Source organism: Mustelus asterias, unplaced genomic scaffold (assembly GCF_964213995.1).
Source record: "Mustelus asterias unplaced genomic scaffold, sMusAst1.hap1.1 HAP1_SCAFFOLD_2448, whole genome shotgun sequence".
Taxonomy (NCBI): Eukaryota; Metazoa; Chordata; class Chondrichthyes; order Carcharhiniformes; family Triakidae; genus Mustelus; species Mustelus asterias.
In genome coordinates, this window is record NW_027592393.1 from 1 (window position 1) to 19,349 (window position 19,349).

At 55.3% G+C, this 19,349-nt stretch overlaps 1 protein-coding gene across 1 annotated transcript in view; it reads right to left on the bottom strand.

Annotated features, from left to right (window-relative positions):
• Positions 1-5,532: 5,532 nt before the first annotated feature.
• The window catches only part of fen1 (flap structure-specific endonuclease 1), a gene marked incomplete at its 3' end in the record, with an annotated part of 29,525 nt that continues 15,708 nt past the window's right edge, over positions 5,533-19,349 (bottom strand). Inside the window, exons 5-7 of the mRNA XM_078207552.1 lie at positions 15,153-15,262; positions 9,058-9,194; positions 5,533-5,599 (exon numbers count right to left, since the gene is read on the bottom strand). Of these exons, the coding sequence (XP_078063678.1) occupies positions 5,533-5,599; positions 9,058-9,194; positions 15,153-15,262 (314 nt within the window). The remainder of the gene's footprint in view (positions 5,600-9,057; positions 9,195-15,152; positions 15,263-19,349) is intronic.

The following is a 19,349-nucleotide window of genomic DNA, read 5'->3' on the forward strand; positions in this document are numbered from 1 at the left end:
GGGGACACGAGAGGGGAGGGGGACACGAGAGGGGAGGGGGACACGAGAGGGGAGGGGGACACGAGAGGGGAGGGGGACACGAGAGGGGAGGGGGACACGAGAGGGGAGGGGGACACGAGAGGGGAGGGGGACACGAGAGGGGAGGGGGACACGAGAGGGGAGGGGGACACGAGAGGGGAGGGGACACGAGAGGGGAGGGGGACACGAGAGGGGAGGGGGACACGAGAGGGGAGGGGGACACGAGAGGGGAGGGGGACACGAGAGGGGAGGGGGACACGAGAGGGGAGGGGGACACGAGAGGGGAGGGGGACACGAGAGGGGAGGGGGACACGAGAGGGGAGGGGGACACGAGAGGGGAGGGGGACACGAGAGGGGAGGGGGACACGAGAGGGGAGGGGGACACGAGAGGGGAGGGGGACACGAGAGGGGAGGGGGACACGAGAGGGGAGGGGGACACGAGAGGGGAGGGGGACACGAGAGGGGAGGGGGACACGAGAGGGGAGGGGGACACGAGAGGGGAGGGGGACACGAGAGGGGAGGGGGACACGAGAGGGGAGGGGGACACGAGAGGGGAGGGGGACACGAGAGGGGAGGGGGACACGAGAGGGGAGGGGGACACGAGAGGGGAGGGGGACACGAGAGGGGAGGGGGACACGAGAGGGGAGGGGGACACGAGAGGGGAGGGGGACACGAGAGGGGAGGGGGACACGAGAGGGGAGGGGGACACGAGAGGGGAGGGGGACACGAGAGGGGAGGGGGACACGAGAGGGGAGGGGGACACGAGAGGGGAGGGGGACACGAGAGGGGAGGGGGACACGAGAGGGGAGGGGGACACGAGAGGGGAGGGGGACACGAGAGGGGAGGGGGACACGAGAGGGGGGGAGGGGGACACGAGAGGGGAGGGGACACGAGAGGGGAGGGATGGGGGACACACGAGAGGGGACGGGTGGGGGGGACACGAGTGGGGAGGGGGACACGAGAGGGGAGGGATGGGGGGACACACGAGAGGGGACGGGTGGGGGGGACACGAGTGGGGAGGGGGACACGAGAGGGGAGGGGTGGGGGGGACACGAGAGAGGGGAGGGGTGGGGGGGACACGAGAGAGGGGAGGGGTGGGGGCGACACGAGAGAGGGGAGGGGGGGGGACAAGAGAGGGGAGGGGTGGGGGGGACACGAGAGAGGGGTGGTGGGGGGGACACGAGAGAGGGGTGGTGGGGGGAAACGGAGCCAGGTACAAAACAGAGTCAAAGGCGGCTAAGATCAGGCAGCCTGCAATAAACGGATTTGCCCCTGGCCAATGTCTACGTGTAAAAATGTACAGACTTCGGGGATAAATATTGAAATTTTGAGAACAGAATTTGAAGGAGAACCAACTCAAGGAGGACGAACTTCAAGCTGTCAGCTTCATGAAGTCCCAGCCCTCTCCATGTCTGTCCAACACGAGTGGACAAAGACACCCCTACGGGTCCATTAGATAAGTATAAGAAGTTAAAGTCAATGTCTGTAAAAACTATTGAGAGTAGATTTATAGGGGGATAGAAACATGTGATAAGAGTGGGAGAATCAGCCTTGTAGCAGTCATGGAGTCACAGAATCCCTACAGTGCAGAAGGAGGCCATTCAGCCCATCGAGTCTGTACCAACAACAATCCCACCCATAAATCCCACATATTTACCCTGCTAATCCCGCTAACCTACGTATCCCGGGACACTAAGGGGCACTTCAGCATGATCAATGCACCCTAACCCGCACATCTTCGGACTGTGGGGGGGAAACCGGAGCACCCGGAGGAAACCCACGCAGACACGGGGAGAACGTGCAGACTCCGCACAGACAGTGACCCTACCAGGGTGACCAGAAGCTACACAGCATTCCAAGTGTGGTCTTACCAATGTCTTGTACAACTTCAACAAGACGTCCCAACTCCTGTATTCAATGTTCTGACCGATGAAACCAAGCATGCCGAATGCCTTCTTCACCACTCTGTCCACCTGTGACTCCACTTTCAAGGAGCTATGAACCTGTACCCCTAGATCTCTTTGTTCTGTAACTCTCCCCAATGACCTACCATTAACTGAGTAAGTCCTGCCCTGGTTCGATCGACCAAAATGCATCACCTTGTATTTGTCTAAATTAAACTCCATCTGCCATTCGTCAGCCCACTGGCCCAATTGATCAAGATCCCATTGCAATCCGAGATAACCTTCTTCACTGTCCACTATGCCACCAATCTTGGTGTCATCTGCAAACTGACTAACCATGCCTCCTATATTCTCATCCAAATCATTAATATAAATGACAAATAACAGTGGGCCCAGCAACATTCAGAGTTTAAAAAACTATTTTCCTAATAAAGGGTGGCACAGTGGGTTAGCACTGCTGCCTCACAGCACCAGGGACCTGGGCTTAATTCCCGACTTGGGTCACTGTCTGTGCGGAGTCTGCACGTTCTCCCCGTGTCTGTGTGGGTTTCCTCCGGGTGCTCCGGTTTCCTCCCACAGTGCTGGTTAGGTGGATTGGCCATGCTAAATTGCCCCTTAGTGTCGTGAGATGTGTAGGTTAGAGGGATTAGTGGGGTAAATATTTGGGGTTACGGGGATGGGGCAGGATTGTGGTCGGTGCAGACTCGATGGGCCGACTGGCCTCTTTCTGCACTGCAGGGATGCTGTGATTCGGTTTAAAGGTAAAGCCTTTGCGCCCATCGATGAACTGAAGCAAGGCTCTCGGTTAACACTCCCTCCTGTGGCCAAATGGGCCACCTGAGATGGCGATTTACAAAGTACTTTTGGATCATTGGCCAAGTACAGAATCATAGAATCCTACAGTGCAGAAGGAGGCCATTCAGCCCATCCAGTCTGCACCGACCACAATCCCACCCAGGCCCTATCCCCATAACCCCATGCATTTACCCCAGCGAGTACCACTGACACTAAGGGGCAATTTAGCATAGAACATAGAAAAGCTGCAGCACAAACAGGCCCTTTGGCCCACAAGTTGTGCCGAACATGTCCCTACCTACTAGGCTTACCTATAGCCCTCTATCTTACTAACTTCCATGAACCTATCCAAAAGTCTCTTAAAAGACCCTATCGAATCCGTCTCCACCACCACTACCGGCAGCCAATTCCACGCACCCACCACCCTCTGAGTGAAAAACTTACCCCTAACATCTCCTCTGTACCTACTCCCCAGCACCCTAAACCTGTGACCTCTTGTGGCAACCATTTCAGCCCTGGGTAAAAGCCTCTGAGAATCCACTCTATCAATACCCCTCAACATCTCATACACCTCTATCTGGCCAATCCACCTAACCCGCACATCTTTGGACACTAAGGGGCAATTTAGCACGGCCAATTCACCTAACCTGCATGTCTTCCAGAGTGTGGGAGGAAACCGGAGCACCCGGTGGAAACCCACGCAGACACGGGGAGAACGTGCAAACTCCACACAGACAGTGACCCAAGCGGGGAATCAAACCCGGGTCCCTGGCGCTGTGAGGCAGCAGCGCTAACCCACTGTGCCACCATGCTGGCCCAGACACAGACACAGACAGGCAGCAACAGGACACAGATGAAACAGGCTGCAGCTCCAGACGACCGAATACACAGAATGCAGGCCATCCCAAAGACATTGGGCGCTTTCTGGACAAAGAGTTGCTTAGTAGACACAGAGGCGCCTTGACCCCTGTATTTGGGAGGGACGTGTGTGTGATCCAGGTGCCTCCAGCACCTACAGACATGGCCGTTGGATCCACACCCAGAGATCCGTGCGGACTCTTATCAATCAGCCTGATAAAACCCTGATCGATTGATTGGCAATCAATAAGAGACCACCCAAAGATCACCAACAACCTGTCCTGGTCCCCCCCACGCCGACACTATAGTTAAGAAAGCCCCACCAACGCCTCTACTTTCTCAGAAGACTAAGGAAATTTGGCATGTCAGCTACGACTCTCACCAACTTTTACAGATGCCCCATAGAAAGCATTCTTTCTGGTTGTATCACAGCTTGGTATGGGGCTCCTGCTCTGCCCAAGACCGCAAGGAACTACAAAAGGGTCGTGAATGTAGCCCAATCCATCACGCAAACCAGCCTCCCATCCATTGACTCTGTCTACACTTCCCGCTGCCTCGGGGAAAAGCAGCCAGCATAATTAAGGACCCCACGCACCCCGGACATTCTCTCTTCCACCTTCTTCCGTCGTGGAAAAAGATTCAAAATCAATTTATCATGGTCAGTCCACTTAACCCGCACATCTTGGGACTGTGGGAGGAAACCGGAGCACCCGGAGGAAACCCACGCAGACACGGGGAGAACGTGTACTTAGTATTCATAGAATCATAGAAACCCTACAGTGCAGAAAGAGGCCATTCGGCCCATCGAGTCTGCACCGACCACAATCCCACCCAGGCCCTACACCCATATCCCTACATATTTACCCACTAATCCGTCTAACCTACGCTTCTCAGGACACTAAGGGCAATTTTAGCATGGCCAATCGACCTAACCCGCACATCTTTGGACTGTTGGATCAGTCTGTTGGAAAACTGAGCATTGATTGTGTGTGAGATTAAAATCAATTGTGCGTGTGTATAAATCATAGGAGACCTACAGTGCAGGAGGAGGCCATTCGGCCCATCGAGTCTGCACCGACCACAATTCCACGCAGGTCCTACCCCCCTTAGTCCCTATTTCCCCCTCGCTAGTCCCCCTGACACTAAGGGACAATTTATCATGGCCAATCTTTGGACTGTGGGAGGAAACCGGAGCACCCGGAGGAAACCCACGCAGACACGGGGAGAATGTGCAGACTCCGCACAGACAGTGACCCAGGCCGGGAATCGGACCCGGGTCCCCAGCGCTGCGAGGCAGCAGCGCTAACCACAGTGCCGCCCCTTACTGTACTAACAGGAAGTCGAGTATCATTTCTTTGTCCACTGTATTTTTAAAAATTAATTTGTGGGACATGGGCGTCGCGAGCTGGCCAGCATTTATTGCCCACCCTAGTTGCCCCTTGAGAAGGTGGTGGTGAGCCGCCATCTTGAATCGCTGCAGTCCCCGTGCTGTGGGTTGACCCACAATGCCGTTAGGGAGGGAATTCCAGGATTCTGACCCAGTGACTGTGAAGGAACGGCCGATATATTTCCAAGTCAGGATGGTGAGTAGTTTGGAGGGGAACTTGCAGGTGATGGTGTCCCCATGTATCTGCTGCCTTTGTCCTTCCAGATGGAAGTGGTTGTGCGTTTGGAAGGTGCTGCCTAAGGATCTCTGGTGAATTAACCCAGAGGGTTAGGAACAGACAGTGCGGCAGGCGTAACACTCTCTCCCTCACCCACCCAGCACCCGCCTGCGTCTCCCCGCTCTCCCTCACCCACCCAGCACCCGCCTGCGTGTCCCCGCTCTCCCTCACCCACCCAGCACCCGCCTGCGTGTCCCCGCTCCCCCTCACCCACCCAGCACCCGCTTGCGTGTCCCCGCTCTCCCTCACCCACCCAGCACCCGCCTGCGTGTGTCCCGCTCTCCCTCACCCACCTGTTCTTGTGTTAGACCCGATTCCTGCAAAGCCTTGCTCAGATGGAACTCTTGAATGGGCAGCTTCCTGTCCGGGGGGAGGAGGAACGTAGAGTTAGAAACATAGGAGCAGGAGTAGACCATTCGACCCTTCGAGTCTGCTCCACCATTCATTTTGATCGTGGTTGATCATCGAATTCAATATCCTGATCCCCCCCCTTTCCCCCCACATCCCGCGATCCCTTTAGCCCCAAGAGCTGTATCTAATTCCTTCTTGAAATCACATAACGTTTTGGCCTCAACTACTTTCTGTGGGAGTGAATTCCACACATTCACCGCCCTCTGGGTGAAGAAAATTCTCCTCGGCTCAGTCCCACGCACCCCGGACATTCTCTCTTCCACCTTCTTCCGTCGGGGAAAAGATACAAAAGTCTGAGGTCACGCACCGACCGACTCAAGAACAGCTTCTTCCCTGCTGCTGTCAGACTTTTGAATGGACCTACCTCGCATTAAGTTGATCTTTCTCTACACCCTAGCTATGACTGTAACATTACATTCTGCACCCTCTCCTTTCCTTCTCTATGAACAGTATGCTTTGTCTGTATTGCGCTCAAGGAACAATACTTTTCCCTGTATCCCAATACATGTGACAATAATAAATCAAATCAAATCAAAGAGATTCCCCAACCTCAGAGAAAGGATTTCTCTCCCATCTCCGTCTTGAACGGGTCACCCCCTTATTTTTAAACGCAGACCCTCCCAGTCCGAGATTCTCCCATAAGACGAAACATCTTCTCCACTCCTACCCTGTCAATAACCCCCCGCAGGATCTTAAAGGTCTCGATCGAGTCACCCCCTTACTCTGCTAAACTGTAGGGGATACAAGTCTGACCTCTGCAACCTTTCCTCATTAGATAACCTGCCCGCTCCTGGTATGAGTCTGGTGAAAAATGATAATTAATACTCTCCCGCTATGACCTTGTTCAATACTGCCACTGGACCCCTTTGAAAACTGGACATTAGTCTTTAAGGAACATGTGTGCAAGTGTTTGATGGGGGACAGTGTAGAGGGAGCTTTACTCTGTATCTAACCCCGTGCTGTACCTGTCCTGGGAGTGTTTGATGGGGGACAGTGTAGAGGGAGCTTTACTCTGTATCTAACCCCGTGCTGTACCTGTCCTGGGAGTGTTTGATGGGGGACAGTGTAGAGGGAGCTTTACTCTGTATCTAACACCGTGCTGTACCTGTCCTGGGAGTGTTTGATGGGGGACAGTGTAGAGGGAGCTTTACTCTGTATCTAACCCCGTGCTGTACCTGTCCTGGGATTGTTTGATAGGGACAGTGTAAAGGGAGCTTTACTCTGTATCTAACCCCGTGCTGTACCTGTCCTGGGAGTGTTTGATGGGGGACAGTGTAGAGGGAGCTTTACTCTGTATCTAACCCCGTGCTGTCCCTGTCCTGGGAGTGTTTGATGGGGACAGTGCAGAGGGAGCTGTACGCTGTATCTAACCCCGTGCTGTACCTGTCCTGGGAGTGTTTGATGGGGGACAGTGTCGAGGGAGCTTTACTCTGTATCTAACCCCGTGCTGTATCTGTCCTGGGAGTGTTTGATGGGGACAGTGTAGAGGGAGTTTTACGCTGTATCTAACCCCATGCTGTCCCTGTCCTGGGAGTGTTTGATGGGGGGACAGTGTAGAGGGAGCTTTACTCTGTATCTAACACCGTGCTGTACCTGTCCTGGGAGTGTTTGATGGGGGACAGTGTAGAGGGAGCTTTACTCTGTATCTAACCCCGTGCTGTACCTGTCCTGGGATTGTTTGATAGGGACAGTGTAAAGGGAGCTTTACTCTGTATCTAACCCCGTGCTGTACCTGTCCTGGGAGTGTTTGATGGGGGACAGTGTAGAGGGAGCTTTACTCTGTATCTAACCCCGTGCTGTCCCTGTCCTGGGAGTGTTTGATGGGGACAGTGTAGAGGGAGCTTTACGCTGTATCTAACCCCGTGCTGTACCTGTCCTGGGAGTGTTTGATGGGGGACAGTGTAGAGGGAGCTTTACTCTGTATCTAACCCCGTGCTGTACCTGTCCTGGGAGTGTTTGATGGGGACAGTGTAGAGGGAGCTTTACGCTGTATCTAACCCCGTGCTGTACCTGTCCTGGGAGTGTTTGATGGGGGACAGTGTAGAGGGAGCTTTACCCTGTATCTAACCCCATGCTGTCCCTGTTCTGGGAGTGTTTGATGGGGACAGTGTAGAGGGAGCTTTACTCTGTACCTAACCCCGTGCTGTACCTGTCCGGGGAGTGTTTGATGGGGGACAGTGTAGAGGGAGCTTTACCCTGTATCTAACCCCGTGCTGTCCCTGTCCTGGGAGTATTTGATGGGGGGACAGTGTAGAGGGAGCTTTACTCTGTATCTAACCCCGTGCTGTACCTGTCCTGGGAGCGTTTGATGGGGGACAGTGTAGAGGGAGTTTTACTCTGTATCTAACCCCGTGCTGTACCTGTCCTGGGATTGTTTGATAGGGACAGTGTAAAGGGAGCTTTACTCTGTATCTAACCCCGTGCTGTACCTGTCCTGGGAGTGTTTGATGGGGGACAGTGTAGAGGGAGCTTTACTCTGTATCTAACCCCGTGCTGTCCCTGTCCTGGGAGTGTTTGATGGGGACAGTGTAGAGGGAGCTTTACGCTGTATCTAACCCCGTGCTATACCTGTCCTGGGAGTGTTTGATGGGGGACAGTGTAGAGGGAGCTTTACTCTGTATCTAACCCCGTGCTGTACCTGTCCTGGGAGTGTTTGATGGGGACAGTGTAGAGGGAGCTTTACGCTGTATCTAACCCCGTGCTGTACCTGTCCTGGGAGTGTTTGATGGGGGACAGTGTAGAGGGAGCTTTACCCTGTATCTAACCCCATGCTGTCCCTGTTCTGGGAGTGTTTGATGGGGACAGTGTAGAGGGAGCTTTACTCTGTACCTAACCCCGTGCTGTACCTGTCCGGGGAGTGTTTGATGGGGGACAGTGTAGAGGGAGCTTTACCCTGTATCTAACCCCGTGCTGTCCCTGTCCTGGGAGTGTTTGATGGGGGGACAGTGTAGAGGGAGCTTTACTCTGTATCTAACCCCGTGCTGTACCTGTCCTGGGAGCGTTTGATGGGGGACAGTGTAGAGGGAGTTTTACTCTGTATCTAACCCCGTGCTGTACCTGTCCTGGGAGTGTTTGATGGGGAAGTGTAGAGGGAGCTTTACTCTGTATCTAACCCCGTGCTGTATCTGTCCTGGGAGTGTTTGATGGGGGACAGTGTAGAGGGAGCTTTACTCTGTATCTGACCCCGTGCTGTATCTGTCCTGGGAGTGTTTGATGGGGACAGTGTAGAGGGAGCTTTACTCTGTATCTAACCCCGTGCTGTACCTGTCCTGGGAGTGTTTGATGGGGACAGTGTAGAGGGAGCGTTAGTCTGTATCTAACCCTGTGCTGTACCTGTCCTGGGAGTGGGGGGGGCAGTGCAGGGGGAGTATTACTCTGTAATCGGCAGTGCTCCCTGGGTCACTCACTTGGCCTCACTAGCGGTCATGTGCCTCAGCAGGACGGATGTGCCGAAGGTCAGAGCGTCCATGTCCTCAGTAGCCACAGCGTAGACCTTCCCGGCTTTAACCAAAGCCGCACAGCTGGCTTCAGCCTCACAGGGGGCCTGAGGAAGGAACGGGAGAGAATGGTGAAGAAGACTGGCTACAATCCCCGTCAATCCCCGGTGACAAAACAAAAGCTTCAGGTTTTTAGATGTCCAGATCACCAACAACCTGTCCTGGTTCCCACCATGCCGACACTATAGTTAAGAAAGCCCCACCAACGCCTCTACTTTCTCAGAAGACTAAGGAAATTTGGCATGTCAGCTACAACTCTCACCAACTTTTACAGATGCTCCATAGAAAGCATTCTTTCTGGTTGTATCACAGCTTGGTCTGGGGCTCCTGCTCTACCCAAGACCGCAAGGAACTACAAAAGGGTTGTGAATGTAGCCCAATCCATCATGCAAACCAGCCTCCCATCCATTGACTCTGTCTACACTTCCCGCTGTCTCAGGGGAAAGCAGCCGGCATAATTAAGGACCCAACCACCCCGGACATTCTCTCTTCCACCTTCTTCCGTCGGGAAAAAGATACAAAAGTCTGAGGTCACGTACCGACCGACTCAAGAACAGCTTCTTCCCTGCTGCTGTCAGACTTTTGAATGGACCTACCTCGCATTAAGTTGATCTTTCTCTACACCCGAGCTATGACTGTAACACTACATTCTGCACTCTGTCCTTTCCTTCTCTATGAACGGTATGTTTTGTCTGTATAGTGCGCAAGAAACAATACTTTTCACTGTATCCCAATACATGTGAGAATAATAAATCAAATTAAACACACTCCATGTACACAGTCAGAACATCCTTCCTAATACACAGCAATCCAGCTACACACTCCCTTTGTATGCCATGATTCCCGTCTGTAGCTTCCCAGTCTCTCCGCCCTTCCCCAACCTGCATCATTGGCCACTCAGTAACTTCATTGCAGTGTTAATGTAAGCCACCTTGTGACAATAATAAATAAATTTTAACTTAAAATTGTCCCTTAGTGTCCAAAGATGTGCAGGTTATGTGGATTGGCCATGCTAAATTGCCCCTTAGTGTCCAAAGATGTGTAGGTTAGGTGGATTGGCCATGCTAAATTGTCCCTTAGTGTCTAAAGATGTGCAGGTTAGGTGGATTGGCCATGCTAAATTGTCCCTTAGTGTCTAAAGATGTGCGGGTTAGGTGGATTGGCCATGCTAAATTGTCCCTTAGTGTCTAAAGATGTGCAGGTTAGGTGGATTGGCCATGCTAAATTGTCCCTTAGTGTCTAAAGATGTGCGGGTTAGGTGGATTGGCCGTGCTAAATTGTCCCTTAGTGTCTAAAGATGTGCAGGTTAGGTGGATTGTCCATGCTAAATTGTCCCTTAGTGTCTAAAGATGTGCAGGTTAGGTGGATTGGCCATGCTAAATTGTCCCTTAGTGTCTAAAGATGTGCAGGTTAGGTGGATTGGCCATGCTAAATTGTCCCTTAGTGTCTAAAGATGTGCAGGTTAGGTGGATTGGCCATGCTAAATTGTCCCTTAGTGTCCAAAGATGTGCAGGTTAGGTGGATTGGCCGTGCTAAGTTCTCCCTCACTGTACCCGAACAGGCGCCGTAGTGTGGTGACGAGGGGATTTTCACTGCAGTGTTAATGTAAGCCTACTTGTGACACTAATAAATAAACTTTATGAAGAAATTGAGGGAAGTAATTTTACCTCATCTGTTTTAATTCTGCCCTCCCTTATCCTAAAGCTGTGACCCCTCTTGTTCCAAATTGTCCTATAAGTGGAAACATCCTCTGCACACACAGTCATCTTGTACATCTCTATTAGTTCTCCTCTCATGTGAGGTGGTACACTTTGGGAGGAGTAGTTTGACAGGGAAGTATTCAATGAATGGTTGGACATCAGGAAGTTCTGTGGAACAAAGGGGCCTTGGTGTGTTTGCCCACAGATCTCTGAAAGCGGAAGGGCATCTTAGTAGGGTGGTGAATATGGGACACTTGCTTTTATCAATCGAGGCAATGATTACAAAAGCAGGGAAGTTGATGTTGGAGTTGTATCGAACTTTAGTGAGGCCACAGCTGGAGTACTGTGTGCAGTGCTGGTTGCCTCATTATCAGAGGGATGTGATTGCAGTGGAGGGAGTGCAGAGGAGATTCACCAGGATGCTGCCTGGGATGGAGCATTTAAGTTATGAAGAGAGGTTGGGTCGGCTTGGGTTGTTTTCGTTGGAGCAGAGAAGACTGAGGGGGCGACCTGATCGAGGTGGGCAAGATTATGAGGGGCTTGGACAGGGTGGAAAAGGAGCAGCTTTCCCCTTAGTTGAAGGGTCATTCATGAGGGGACATAGATTTACTAGGATGCTATCGGGACTTGATGGTTTGAGTTATAAGGAGAGGCTGGATAGACTGGGATTTGTTTCTCTGGAGCGTAGGAGGCTGGGGGGTGACCTTATAGAGGTCTATAAAATAATGAGGGGCACAGATCAGCGAGATAGTCAATATCTTTTCCCTTAGTTGAAGGGTCATTCATGAGGGGACATTCATGGTGGCACAGTGGGTTAACACTGCTGCCTCACAGCGCCAGGGACCCGGGTTCGATTCCCGGCTTGGGTCACTGTCTGTGTGCAGTCTGCACATTCTCCCCGTGTCTGCGTGGGTTTCCTCCGGTTCCCTCCCACATTCCAAAAGACGTGCTGGTTAGGGTGCATTGGCCATGCTAAATTCTCCCTCAGTGTAACCCGAACAGGCGCCGGAGTGTGGCAACTAGGGGATTTTCACAGTAACTTCACTGCAGTGTTAATACAAGCCTACTTGTGACACTAATAAATAAACTTTAAGTTCAAGGTAAGGGGCATGAGAAGTACCTGGATGAGCACTTGGCACGTCAGAAGTGCTGGCAGATGGGATTAGGTGGAAGTTCAGGTGTTTTTAATGTGCAGATGCAGACTCGATGGACCAAAGGACCTCTCTTCTGCACTGTATTATTCCATGATGCTAAACTCCAGGGAGTATAGACCTAAACCGCCCAACCTCTCTACGTTAAACAAACCCCTCATCTCTGGAATCAATCGAGTGAACCTCCTCTGGACTGCCTCCAATGGAACTATATTCCTCAAGTACCCAAACTGTACGCAATACTCCAAGTGTGGTCTCACTCACACAAACAAAACACAAAAAGTAGAAAGGGTCGAGAGCTCCAAGTTTTTAGGTGTCCAGATCACCAACAACCTGTCCTGGTCCCCCCCATGCCGACACTATAGTTAAGAAAGCCCCACCAACGCCTCTACTTTCTCAGAAGACGAAGGAAATTTGGCATGTCAGCTACAACTCTCACCAACTTTTACAGATGCACCATAGAAAGCATCCTTTCTGGTTGTATCACAGCTTGGTATGGGCTCCTGCTCTGCCCAAGACTGCAAGGAACTACAAAAGGGTCGTGAATGTAGCCCAATCCATCACGCAAACCAGCCTCCCATCCACTGACTCTGTCTACACTTCCCGCTGCCTCGGGAAAAGCAGCTAGTGTAATTAAGGACCCCCCACACACACCGGACATTCTCTCTTCCACCTTCTTCCATCGGGAAAAAGATACAAAAGTCTGAGGTCACGTACCGACCGAGTCAAGAACAGCTTCTTCCCTGCTGCTGTCAGACTTTTGAATGGACCTACCTCGCATTAAGTTGATCTTTCTCTACACCCTAGCTATGACTGTAACACTACATTCTGCACCCTCTCCTTTCTTTCTCTATGAACAGTATGCTTTGTCTGTATAACGCACAAGAAACAATACTTTTCACTGTATACTAAAACATGTGACAATAATAAATCAAATCAAAACTGTACACGATACTCTAGTGCGGTCCCATTCTCACCAACGAAACCACAGGATCTGACGGCATCTGTGGAGAGAGAATCGAGCTAACATTTCAAGCCTGGCGTCAGACTCCCACCGTTGGCTCTTTTCCCTCCCCACAGAAGCTGCCAGACCTGCTGAGATTTTCCAGCATTTTCTGTTTTTGTTTCAGATTCCAGTGTCCGCAGTAACCTGCCTTTACCTTCACGGTTTCGCTAACACCTTGTACAGCAGCAACACTTCCCTGCTTTTATATCCTATTCCTTCAGCAACAAATGTCAAAATTCCCTTCATCCAATTTAACCAGTCAACCCCATTGCTGTGGCTCTGGAGTCACATGTAGGCCAGACCGGGGCAAGGACGGCAGATTTCCTTCCCTCAAGGAACCAGATGGGTTTCTCCGACAATCGACCAACTTGTCCATGCCACCCTTTTTTTTTATAAACCACTAAGCTAGTCCCAATTGCCCGCGTTTGCCCCATATCCCTCTATACCTATCTTACCCATGTAACTGTCTAAATGCTTTTTAAAAGACAAAATTGTACCCGCCTCTACTACTACCTCTGGCAGCTTGTTCCAGACACTCACCACCCTCTGTGTGAAAAAATTGCCCCTCTGGACCCTTTTGTATCTCTCCCCTCTCACCTTAAACCAATGCCCTCCAGTTTTAGACACCCCTACCTTTGGGAAAAGATATTGACTATCTCGCTGATCTGTGCCCCTCATTATTTTATAGACCTCTATAAGATCACCCCTCAGCCTCCTACGCTCCAGAGAAAAAAGTCCCAGTCTCTCCAGCCTCTCCTTATAACTCAGTCCATCAAGTCCCGGTCGCATCCTAGTAAATCTTTTCTGCACTCTTTCTAGTTTAATAATATCCTTTCTATAATAGGGTGACCAGAACTGTACACAGCATTCCAGGTGTGGCCTTACCAATGTCTTGTACAACTTCAACAAGACGTCCCGACTCCTGTATTCTTAATTCCAGATATTTTTTTTATTGAATTCAAATTCCATCATCTGGAATCGAACCCGGGTCCCCAGAACATTACCCTGGATCTCTGGATTACTAGTCTAACGATAATACCACGACGCTGTCGCCTCCACTCTCCTGTGTCTCGGTCACCTGATATACGGGATCCCGCCCATTCTGTCAGTAACATGGGAGGTGGGGGGGGGGGCATTCAGCCAACTTGAGACTGCCGTGCCGTCCGATTCAGAGAATCATAGAATCCCTACAGTGCAGAAGGCGGCCATTCGGTCCATCGAGTCTGCAACGACCACAATCCCACCCAGGCCCTATCCCCGTAAACCCATGCATTTACCCCAGCTAGTCCCCCAAACACTAAGGTCAATTTAACACGGCCAATGCACCCTAACCAGCACGTCTTTCGGACTGTGAGAGGAAACCGGAGCCCCCGGAGGAAACCCACGCAGACACGAGGAGGATGTGCAAACTCCACACAGACAGTGACCCAAGCCGGGAATCGAACCCGGGGGTCCCTGGCGCTGTGAGGCAGCAGTGCTAACCCACTGTGTCACCATGCTGCCCATACAAGAACCATTAGAGCTGGGAGCAGAAGGAGGCCATTCAACCCCTCGGCTCCCCAACCAGCAGGGAAGGGGCAGCATGGTGGCACAGTGGTTAGCACTGCTGCCTCACAGCGCCAGGGTCCCCCGGGTTCGATTCCCGGCTTGGGTCACTGTCTGTGTGGAGTTTGCACATCCTCCCCGTGTCTGCATGGGTTTCCTCCGGGTGCTCCGGTTCCCTCCCACAGTCCAAAGATGCGCGAGTTAGAGTGGATGGGCCGTGCTAAACTACCCCTTAGTGTCCCGGGATGTATAGGTTAGGGGGATCAGTGGGGTAAATACTTCGCTGTGGATTGGCTATGCTAAATTGACCTTCGTATCAGGCGGATTAGCAGGGTAAATGTGAGGGGTTACGGGAATAGGGCCTGGGTGGGATTGTGGTCGGTACAGACTCGATGGGCTGAATGGCCTCCTTCTGCACTGTAGGGATTCTACGATTCTATAAGGTTTTCTCTCCGCCCACCCAATCGGTTCCCCATGAACTTCGATGCACGGGTCTCTGCAGGGGCCATGAACTTCGATGCACGGGTCTCTGCAGGGGACGCAATCGCTCCTCTGACAGGAACTCCCGTGACCCCACTGCCCCCATGTCGCGTAGATCCTCACCTCGATGTACGGGATTCCCATCAGTTCCAGCAGCTGCTTACACTCGTCGTTGTGCTGCTTGGTGACCTTCACCAGCCTCTTGTTGAACTTTTCGATATTCTCAGCATTACCTGGTGTGAATAAAACAGCGGCATCGTCTCGTGGGAGGCACGCACGGATCACCGGCGGGCACGGACAGGCGCGGGGTGACAGCACGGGCGGGCGCGGGGTGACAGCACGGGCGGGCGCGGGGGTGACAGCACGGACGGGCGCGGGGTGACAGCACGGGCGGGCGCGGGGGTGACAGCACGGGCGGGCGCGGGGGTGACAGCACGGGCGGGCGCGGGGGTGACAGCACGGGCGGGCGCGGGGGTGACAGCACGGGCGGGCGCGGGGGTGACAGCACGGGCGGGCGCGGGGGTGACAGCACGGGCGGGCGCGGGGGTGACAGCACGGGCGGGCGCGGGGGTGACAGCACGGGCGGGCGCGGGGGTGACAGCACGGGCGGGCGCGGGGGTGACAGCACGGGCGGGCGCGGGGGTGACAGCACGGGCGGGCGCGGGGGTGACAGCACGGGCGGGCGCGGGGGTGACAGCACGGACAGGCGCGGGGTAACAGTTAGCACGGACAGGCGCGGGGTGACAGCACGGCGGGCGCGGGGTGACAGCACGGCAGGCGCGGGGTAACAGTTAGCACGGACAGGCGCGGGGTGACAGCACGGACAGGCGCGGGGTAACAGTTAGCACGGACAGGCGCGGGGTGACAGCACGGACAGGCGGCGGGGTAACAGTTAGCACGGACAGGCGCGGGGTGACAGCACGGACAGGCGCGGGGTGACGTAGCACGGACAGGCGCGGGGTAACAGTTAGCACGGACAGGCGCGGGGTAACAGTTAGCACGGACAGGCGCGGGGTAACAGTTAGCACGGACAGGCGCGGGGTAACAGTTAGCACGGACAGGCGCGGGGTAACAGTTAGCACGGACAGGCGCGGGGTAACAGTTAGCACGGACAGGCGCGGGGTAACAGTTAGCACGGACAGGCGCGGGGTAACAGTTAGCACGGACAGGCGCGGGGTAACAGTTAGCACGGACAGGCGCGGGGTAACAGTTAGCACGGACAGGCGCGGGGTAACAGTTAGCACGGACAGGCGCGGGGTAACAGTTAGCACGGACAGGCGCGGGGTAACAGTTAGCACGGACAGGCGCGGGGTAACAGTTAGCACGGACAGGCGCGGGGTAACAGTTAGCACGGACAGGCGCGGGGTAACAGTTAGCACGGACAGGCGCGGGGTAACAGTTAGCACGGACAGGCGCGGGGTAACAGTTAGCACGGACAGGCGCGGGGTAACAGTTAGCACGGACAGGCGCGGGGTAACAGTTAGCACGGACAGGCGCGGGGTAACAGTTAGCACGGACAGGCGCGGGGTAACAGTTAGCACGGACAGGCGCGGGGTAACAGTTAGCACGGACAGGCGCGGGGTAACAGTTAGCACGGACAGGCGCGGGGTAACAGTTAGCACGGACAGGCGCGGGGTAACAGTTAGCACGGACAGGCGCGGGGTAACAGTTAGCACGGACAGGCGCGGGGTAACAGTTAGCACGGACAGGCGCGGGGTAACAGTTAGCACGGACAGGCGCGGGGTAACAGTTAGCACGGACAGGCGCGGGGTAACAGTTAGCACGGACAGGCGCGGGGTAACAGTTAGCACGGACAGGCGCGGGGTAACAGTTAGCACGGACAGGCGCGGGGTAACAGTTAGCACGGACAGGCGCGGGGTAACAGCACGGACAGGCGCGTCGTGACAGCACGGACAGGCGCGGGGTGACAGCACGGACAGGCGCGGGGTGACAGCACGGACAGGCGCGGGGTGACAGCACGGACAGGCGCGGGGTGACAGCACGGACAGGCGCGGGGTGACAGCACGGACAGGCGCGGGGTAACAGCACGGACAGGCGCGGGGTAACAGCACGGACAGGCGCGGGGTAACAGCACGGACAGGCGCGGGGTGACAGCACGGACAGGCGCGGGGTAACAGTTAGCACGGACAGGCGCGGGGTAACAGTTAGCACGGACAGGCGCGGGGTAACAGTTAGCACGGACAGGCGCGGGGTAACAGTTACCACGGACAGGCGCGGGGTAACAGTTAGCACGGACAGGCGCGGGGTAACAGTTAGCACGGACAGGCGCGGGGTAACAGCACGGACAGGCGTGGGGTGACAGCACGGACGGGCGTGGGGTGACAGCACGGACGGGCGCGGGGTGACAGCACGGACGGGCGCGGGGTGACAGCACGGACGGGCGCGGGGTGACAGCACGGACGGGCGCGGGGTGACAGCACGGACGGGCGCGGGGTGACAGCACGGACGGGCGCGGGGTGACAGCACGGACGGGCGCGGGGTGACAGCACGGACGGGCGCGGGGTGACAGCACGGACAGGCGCGGGGTGACAGCACGGACAGGCGCGGGGTGACAGCACGGACAGGCGCGGGGTGACAGCACGGACAGGCGCGGGGTGACAGCACGGACAGGCGCGGGGTGACAGCACGGACAGGCGCGGGGTGACAGCACGGACAGGCGCGGGGGTGACAGCACGGACAGGCGCGGGGTGACAGCACGGACAGGCGCGGGGTGACAGCACGGACAGGCGCGGGGTGACAGCACGGACAGGCGCGGGGTGACAGCACGGACAGGCGCGGGGTGACAGCACGGACAGGCGCGGGGTGACAGCACGGACAGGCGCGGGGTGACAGCACGGACAGGCGCGGGGTGACAGCACGGACAGGCGCGGGGTGACAGCACGGACAGGCGCGGGGTGACAGCACGGACAGGCGCGGGGTAACAGTTAGCACGGACAGGCGCGGGGTGACAGCACGGACAGGCGCGGGGTAACAGTTAGCACGGACAGGCGCGGGGTAACAGTTAGCACGGACAGGCGCGGGGTAACAGTTAGCACGGACAGGCGCGGGGTAACAGTTAGCACGGACAGGCGCGGGGTAACAGTTAGCACGGACAGGCGCGGGGTAACAGTTAGCACGGACAGGCGCGGGGTAACAGTTAGCACGGACAGGCGCGGGGTAACAGTTAGCACGGACAGGCGCGGGGTAACAGTTAGCACGGACAGGCGCGGGGTAACAGTTAGCACGGACAGGCGCGGGGTAACAGTTAGCACGGACAGGCGCGGGGTAACAGTTAGCACGGACAGGCGCGGGGTAACAGTTAGCACGGACAGGCGCGGGGTAACAGTTAGCACGGACAGGCGCGGGGTAACAGTTAGCACGGACAGGCGCGGGGTAACAGTTAGCACGGACAGGCGCGGGGTAACAGTTAGCACGGACAGGCGCGGGGTAACAGTTAGCACGGACAGGCGCGGGGTAACAGCACGGACAGGCGCGGGGTAACAGCACGGACAGGCGCGTCGTAACAGCACGGACAGGCGCGGGGTGACAGCACGGACAGGCGCGGGGTAACAGCACGGACAGGCGCGGGGTAACAGCACGGACAGGCGCGGGGTGACAGCACGGACAGGCGCGGGGTAACAGCACGGACAGGCGCGGGGTAACAGCACGGACAGGCGCGGGGTAACAGCACGGACAGGCGCGGGGTAACAGTTACCACGGACAGGCGCGGGGTAACAGTTAGCACGGACAGGCGTGGGGTAACAGTTAGCACGGACAGGCGTGGGGTAACAGCACGGACAGGCGTGGGGTAACAGCACGGACAGGCGTGGGGTAACAGCACGGACAGGCGCGGGGTAACAGCACGGACAGGCGTGGGGTAACAGCACGGACAGGCGTGGGGTAACAGCACGGACAGGCGCGGGGTAACAGTTACCACGGACAGGCGCGGGGTAACAGTTAGCACGGACAGGCGTGGGGTAACAGTTAGCACGGACAGGCGTGGGGTAACAGTTAGCACGGACAGGCGTGGGGTAACAGTTAGCACGGACAGGCGTGGGGTAACAGTTAGCACGGACAGGCGTGGGGTAACAGTTAGCACGGACAGGCGTGGGGTAACAGTTAGCACGGACAGGCGTGGGGTAACTGTTAGCACGGACAGGCGTGGGGTAACTGTTAGCACGGATGGACAGTTAATTATTAGGCAGGAAATAGGTGAGAAAAAGTTGAAGCTTCTTTATTAGTGTCACAAGTAAGGCTTACATTAACACTGCAATGAAGTTACTGTGAAAATCCCCTCGTCGCCACACTCCGGCGCCTGTT